General features: G+C 34.4%; 2 protein-coding genes and 1 long non-coding RNA gene across 3 annotated transcripts in view; 1 reads left to right on the top strand and 2 right to left on the bottom strand.

Annotated features, from left to right (window-relative positions):
- LOC110266327 overlaps positions 1–531 on the bottom strand; it is a 2,489-nt gene extending 1,958 nt beyond the window's left edge. The window contains exon 1 of the long non-coding RNA XR_002353584.1: positions 150–531. This is a non-coding gene — a long non-coding RNA (uncharacterized LOC110266327). The remainder of the gene's footprint in view (positions 1–149) is intronic.
- LOC107616305 lies at positions 2,878–4,352 on the top strand. Its single transcript, XM_016318280.1, has 2 exons — positions 2,878–3,066; positions 3,426–4,352. Exons 1-2 carry the CDS (start codon positions 2,878–2,880, stop codon positions 4,350–4,352), a joined length of 1,116 nt encoding a protein of 371 aa, XP_016173766.1.
- On the bottom strand, positions 5,078–6,630 carry LOC110266966 (serine/threonine-protein phosphatase 7 long form homolog). The gene is made up of 3 exons (XM_021112068.1): positions 5,919–6,630; positions 5,729–5,825; positions 5,078–5,638 (listed from the first exon to the last, which is right to left on the bottom strand). The coding sequence occupies exons 1-3, from the start codon at positions 6,623–6,625 to the stop codon at positions 5,078–5,080; spliced, it is 1,365 nt and encodes a 454-aa protein (XP_020967727.1). The 5' UTR covers positions 6,626–6,630.

The raw sequence follows: 8,009 nt of genomic DNA, 5'->3' as shown, positions 1-8,009 counted from the left end.
ATAATCATATTAGGTTTATACTAAAAATTAATTATTTATATAAAATATATTTTAAAAAATAAATTAAATAATATATATTTATATACAAATACATAGAGAATAAAAAAAAAATTTATTTGCACGTAATATTTTAATTTTTGGTAACTTACATGGACATACTTGGCATAAAGCTTCTCGACGCATATCCTGAATCTTTTGGGATCAGTGGGTTCGAGCAAATGACATTCGGAAACACAACAGCTCATAATGCATGTTTGCCTCTTTTCGTGACTATATGAATACTGTTGCCTGCATTGCTCGATACAAATGTTCAACGTTGATGCAATATTATAAGATGAAATCCAAGGTCCTTCTAAAATACTCTTATACGATTCACCAATCACTGAAAAAACAACTATTCCGATTGCCAATATTGCAATTGCATCTCTCATACCATTATTCTTAGCCATATGTCTCTCTTTTTTTTTTTTATGCCAATTCTCTCTCAACTTTACCATACATCTGGCTTTATATAAACTTAAAATATTCCTTAATGCCATTATATGGAATATTGTTCTTCGCTTAATTTAATTCGTGTCTCCTCCTTATACCAAGAGTTACAAGTATACATACCAATATATAAACAAAAAGTTTAATTATATATATTTGATTGAGTTCTTATACTATCTTAGATTTTATAATTAAATTCTTGTCATAATAAAAATGTTAAAATTAATAAAATATTTCATTAAATAAAATAAATATACCTAATATATATTTGATTAAATATTCTGTATAATTTAACAGAATATTTTTTAATTTTAATATTTTTATTACGATAGAAATTTAATTAAAAAAAATATAAAAATCGAATTACAAATTTAATAAAATTATAGCAACCCAGAGAATACTTAAACCTAAACAAAATAATAACTTCTCATTGTATAAAAACAATAATAATAATAATGTTGTTATACGATATAGTTTATTATTTTGGTTAGCCTTGCCTACCTCTTGAATTTGACGAATTCATGAAAATAAAACGCCATGATATAATAATGCTAGTTGAGTTTTTCATAATAAGTTATTATATGATATAATGGTATTAATCAACAATGACTAAATATAGGTTAAAAGAATTAAAACAAAAGCTAGTTGTCCAAACATAATAACATTACAACAAAAAATCTAATATGGATGCAGATGCTCTGATCTGTACAATAATATTAAGTACTTGTTTGAGCGTCATTATTTTGATAAGAAAGATATTTTTTTAATAAATTTTTTTTTTTTTAACGTGTTTGAAAAATTTTTAGTAGTAAAAGTACTAAAAACAAAAAATCTTTTTTTTGAGAAGCTGTAATTTATATTTTTTTTAAAGATATTTTTCCTTAAAAAAAAGATGTTTTTCATATAATAAATAAATAAATAAATACTTTTATATCGTTATACCCAAACATAATTGATAGATAAAAAAATCTTTTTGCATGAAATACCCAAACATAAAATTACTTTTACTTTTTTATAAGATCTTTTAAAAAAAAATAACTCAAAAAAAATTTTTTTTTAAAAGTTCACCTAAACAAGTTCTAAGTTATCTTTTAAAAATATAAAGTTATTTCTCTCCTACTAAAAAATATCTTTCCACATAATTTACACACGTTTAACTTCTGATCTCATTTTTTTTAAGTATTAGCCAAATATATGAACCTTTAATCACAATATATTACTAAAAAATTATATGGGGAATTGTTTTATACCATTTACTTCATTTGATTGATGTTAACTTCTATTGTCTTATGTATATAGAATTAAAGTATTGATACTTAAACATAATTGAAACCAATGATTACAAATTAAACTGAAAATAATATAATATAATCAAGCATAAAGTATCATCATTATGAATAGCTTCTATATTTGATTAACTAAAATTTTTCTCCATCCATCAAATAATTTATTTAAGGGTAAAGTGTTCTTCTGGCCAATATTTTTTTAATGTTTTCAGATGTATTTATTTTTAAGAATTATTTTAATTTTATCTATTCTCTTATATTTTTTAAGCGTCAATCATTTGGGCTGATTTTTTTTTATATGATTTAGTGGTGTGAGTTATGCTGCGTTATGATTATTAGGAAAAATTATACTGTTATGACTGCGTTGCGTTTAAGAATTTGGAGGGAAGAAATTGGTGGGTCCGATTTCAAGCAGAGAGAGAGGAAGGAATACAAATCGGACCCACTGATTTGTGTGAGAGAGAGATTCAGTTTACATCAAATCGGACCCATCGATTTGTGGGAGCCCAATTTCATAAAACGGAGAGTGCAGTAATCGGACTCACCGATTTCGGGTGGCCAAAATTTTTTTTTTAAACCGGCAGTGCACCAATCGGACCGAGCGATTTGTGTGGCACGCGGTCGGTCCGTCCGATTCGCCTGTAACTACATACATAAAATGAAAAAAAAAAATCATAGAAGCCTCATTTCTTCATCGCCGGTCTCAGCTGATGTTCTTCCTCTTCTCTCATTCTTTTCCTTCATTCTTGTAGAATAGATTTCAGTGAGTGTGAGAATAGGCAAGTACGTATACTGATATGGATGATAGAGTTGTGTTGAAAATATATTATTATGGGCAGATTTTGTTGCAAACATATGAAGGAGTTCAATTTGTGTGTGAAAATCCATTAGGTGTTGTTATTCCGTTCACATTGTCATTTGAGGAATTGAAAGGTGTGATTTGTGAGAGATAGATTCTCAAAGATCTAGGAGAGTATCGTGTATTTTGTACAGGTATCCTTTATCTGTGTTTGGTGGGTTTGTTCAATTTCAGACCAAGTACGTGACGGATGAAGTGAGTATGCATGAAATGTTTTCAATGTATATGGAAAATTGCCACCGAATGTCGTGCATCGAGTTGTATGTTGAGTTTGAGCAATCTGAAGCGGACCGTAACATTGAATTGAAAGATTATAATAGTGAAAGCGAGGATGAATTTGAAAGTAACTATGAGATCGTTGGTCCAGGTGAAGACGAAGATGAAGCTGGCGGCGCCATGAACGCAGATGTGGCGGAAGTTACAAATGCACTAGTAAACCCGCATCCGTTTTAGGAGCCTTCTTTCATGCGGTCGTTGGATTTGGAGGCTATGCACGCACCGGAGTTTTCGCAATATATAAATGCAGGTGCGTAAAGCTAGACAGCATTGTGAAACTCTGTAGTAGCTGATCAATAAGTCAGATGAGTAATATATGTGATATGTGGATAGTCATTTGTGACCATAGCATTTGATTTTTTTTATTAATTAATAGTTTTTTGTTATGGATTATATTTAGTTGTTCTTTACATAGATAGAATAGCGAAAAAAAAAGACTATTATGATCTTACATGGTAAAGTGTGTTTATTAATTGAGTTGTAATAAATGATTTATTACTGAGTACATAATACAGGATTTATTTCTTTTGATGTATGCAGCGCTTCCTGTTGTGGCGGATGGTGATTTCACAGTGGGGATGGAATTCAGTTCAAGGGAGGCAGTAATCAAGGCAATAAAAGATTATACCATCCGGAGAGGTGTAGACTATCGGGTATATGAGTCGGAACCAACGACATTCTATGCCAAATGTACAGAATATGGCAATGGTTGTGACTGGTTAATCAAGGTTACCAAAATGCAGAAGAAGTACTGTTGGGAGATAAGGAGATACAATGGAAGTCACACTTGTACTAGGTCTACTATTTCTCAAGACCATTCGAAGCTGGATTCCAAGACAGTTGCAGAAGCAATTAAGTCGTTGGTAGAGGTTGACCTGTCTATAAAGGTAAAATCAGTCATTGATGAAGTCCAGTCAAAGTTTAACTACACCATCAGTTATCGAAAGGCTTGGTTAGCAAAGCACCAGGCGGTGGAATCAATTTTCGGAGGTTGGGAAGCATCATATGAAGCTTTGCCCATATGGTTTGAGACCATGTGTCACAAGGAGCCATCAGCAGTGGTTCACTTTGAAACAATGCCTGCTTACCAAGGGGATGATTTGGTTCCTGATATACGTGTACTGCATAGAGTCTTCTGGAGTTATTACCCTTGTATAAGGGCCTTCAGACACTGCAAGCCAGTGATGCAGGTGGACGAGACTCATTTGTATGGAAAATACAAGGGTTGTTTATTGGTTGCAGTCTCACAAGATGGTAATAACAACATCGTGCCTATTGCATTCGCCATAGTGGAGGGAGAGACTTCTGATGCATGGTACTTTTTTCTGAGTAACTTGCGTCAACATGTGGTGACACGTGATGGTGTGGGACTTATCTCTGATCGACACGATTCTATTAGGTCAGCTATTGAGAGAAGTAATGGGGGTTTGGTCTCCTCCTAGAGCATTCCATATGTTTTGTATCCGGCATATTGAGTCCAACTTCTTGAGGAAGTTCAAGGCACCTTACTTGCAGAAGCTCATCGTCAACATTGGTAAGTTTAAATACAATGAACTTTGAATTTATTGTAAGTACGATCAAATAGAATGGTGTTCATTGTTGACTGAATATTTTTCATAGGATACTCGAGGACGACCAGGGAGTACCAGATGCGCTATGAACGATTAAAGGAACGGGGTGAGGCTTACACCAACTGGCTTGATCGGATCCCACGTGAGCAGTATGCTTTGGCATTTGATGGTGGATACCGATGGGGTCATATGACCACCAATCTTGTGGAGTGCATCAATTCTGTCTTAAAGGGTGCACGCAATCTCCCGGTGACTGCGCTTGTTAAGGCTACATTTTACAGACTGAATGAGTTGTTCACTAGAAAAAGAGCCGAGGCTGAAGCCCGAATTAATGCTGGACTTGTGTTCTCTGAGATGGTGACCTCCAAGCTGCATGCAAATCAACGAGCATCGGGTAACATACAGGTTAGTTGTTTTGATAGAGAAAATGAAGTATTTGAGGTACGCGAGATGCCGAGTGGGGTTGAGTATGCAGTTGACCTACGCCACCGTTGTTGCGACTGTGGTGAATTCCAGGTTGACTGAATTCCGTGTCGACATGTGTTTGCTTGTTGTGCAAATCAGCGGTTGGACTGGCAAGTGTACGTTCATAATGTTTACATGATGTACCGGGACTGACGCTGAAAAATAATCAGACGGATGCGTGTCAGGAACATATGGTGCAAAATACTCAACCCCTGTTGTGGCGGTTCCGGTGGCGGTGGTGGTGGAGGTACCGATTCCGGTTCCGGTGCCGGTGGTGATGGTGGTGGAGGACCTTCTGGATTCTCTTCGAATACAAGGTTCGACAATTGCAAGTGGTCACCAAATGCTTCTCGGTACCAATGCATGTAAATTTCCAATGGATAATGTAAATGCACCAAGTCATCAGAGAGAGTGTGACTATACCGATTGGTCCACTGCATCACCCAAAAATAGTGGGTATTGGCCCAATCTTGATTCTTAGGCCCAGTTAGATTTTCACCGTGTGATGCACCTAGATCCTGCTCTTGATTAGGAACACCCTGTCTCAATCCAAATTGCCTCCTGACTCTATCAGATGTATGACACTCGATGCATTCAAAAGATATAAGTGGCATTGTGGCACTCCAGATAACCGAATTATGACGGATGTCTAAAGGAATCACGTCTGGGTCGATGTTTCCAATGCCATAAGCCTGCCAAATAAACTGGACACATCGAACCAGTTAGATGATTACACAACAATTAATTCACTTAACAAGTTACATAAGGTACTTGTATTTTACAAAATACATGTCCTTCTTGTAGATCATCCAAAACCTCCTGTAGTGCGCAAGCGTTTTATATCGGTAGGCATAGTTTTCACGGTCCCAGTTACGCCACCTGCCGTCGGACAATCCATTAGTTAAATTATCTTGTGGAAAACAAAATACAATTTCTATCAATTCTTTCAATGTATACTTTAATCAAAATTACCTGTTTACAATTGGAAACACTCGGGGATTGCCGGGAATCGGCGCTAGAAATGGTAGCCGGATCCAAGCCCAAGTGAGCAACAGTGTCAGTGGACCATCCATCTCCTTGCAGTCGACACGAGTTGCCTTACACAATGATCTATACAAGTATGCCAGGCATGCCGAACCCCAACTAAACTGTATGATCTGACCAAAGTTACGGAGCAAAGGTAAAAATTTCCAATGCACAGCTGCACCTGACTTATCTCCAAACAGAATTGTCCCAAATAACAACATTATGTGACACTTTACATACATCTGAATGTGCACATCATCATTCAACACTATACGATCTTTCAAACCCCTAAACCATGTTAATTTTATAAAGCTCCCTCTACAGTCCGTCTTCCTCGGTGCCACTCCAAATTGGTGCAAGCACTCGGCTTCCAATGCCTCAAAACTACTCATGGTCGGTCCTGTAACCAGAAGACCATTTGTCGGCAGACCGAAAATTATCGCCACATCCTCCAAGGTCACGGCACACTCACCAACCGGAAAATGAAATGTGTGAGTCTCAGGCCGCCATCTCTCAATCAGAGCATTACTCATTGCTGACTGACATTGGATAATTCCAATTTGTGAAACATAATAAAATCCAGTCTCGCGTAAATGTGACTCAACAATTTGGTTGTATGGATCCGACGGCTTTAAATGATCACACATCAACATCCGTGAACTCTACAATATCACATTTATGCTATAAGTACCTGTATAATATAACTATATTCTCAAAAACACAACTATCCTTACATGTCCATTATAACTAATTCCAGCATAATTGCATTTCAAATATACACAGTAAATCTGTTATACAAAAATCCTTTAATCATATTCATTATCTTATAACAAAAATTATTTAACCTTAACTAACTAACCAGAATAATTTCACGACTGATAAACTATTTATTTGTAAAACAGTATACTAATTTTATTATTGTTATTATTATTCATAAAACAGCATACTAATTTTATTATTATTATTATTCATAACACGGCATCATAATAATAATTTCCTAATCTAAGTTTAGTTATTACTAATTTATTGTCTAAATTTTACTAAATTAAAATTCAATTATTAATGATCATAAATAAAATAATTTATTAAATTTTTATTATTAATTATAATAATTTACTAAACTTAATTACTACTGCTAATAATAATAATAACAACAACAATATATCAATCTACTCTACTCTATTATGTACAGATCTCATTCCTTCTTCTCCTTCTTTCTTACATTTATTCATTCTTTATTATTTTATTTTAACCAATAAGGCAATAACCATTAAAAAAAAAATCCAATTCTTCCGTAGAGCACCATATCATACATACATACATGATTAATTCCTATTTTGATTTCTATTTCTAACCACCTAACAATAAAATCATACACATATACATAGTTAATCTCTACTTAGTGCCATTATAATATATATCGCTAATAAAATGTAATATTATCACTATTATTATTATTAAATCAGATTATTAAAAAATAAAAACTTACATAATTTGGATGCCCAAGATAATTAACAATATGAAACTCTGGTTGATTTACTTCTTTAATTTTTGGTCTTCTTGGCATTTTCTTTAAATTTTTTTGAAGGTTTGTTGTAGTCCAACAATGGTGATAAAGGAAGAAAGTGGTGGAGTTGAGTGTGTATTGAAGAGAGTGATACGAGAGTAAAAGGTATACTGTTGGGAAGGGGAAAACAATGGTCTTTTGGATGAGGGAATCATGGGCCAACCAAGGAGGGCTGCATGCGTGACGTGTGGACAGGGAGCCCAAATCGGTGGGTCTGATTGGTGCACCTGCCGCGTCCTGAAATCGGTCCGTCCGATTTTCGTCCACCAAATCGGTCCGTCTAATTTCCTTTACCCAGCCATCACATCTCCGTGAAACACCATAAACCCCTATATCACTACTATACTACATCAACCCCTCCATATCAAAATTAAAAATTTCCAATCATTTGTTTTTTTTGTCTGTATTTATTCTTATCCCATCCAAAAACTTAAGGGTAAAAATTAAAATAATTCAAAATATTAAAAATA

This window comes from Arachis ipaensis, chromosome B09 (assembly GCF_000816755.2).
Source record: "Arachis ipaensis cultivar K30076 chromosome B09, Araip1.1, whole genome shotgun sequence".
NCBI lineage: Eukaryota > Viridiplantae > Streptophyta > Magnoliopsida > Fabales > Fabaceae > Arachis > Arachis ipaensis.
This window is presented reverse-complemented; position numbering and strand designations above follow the sequence as displayed.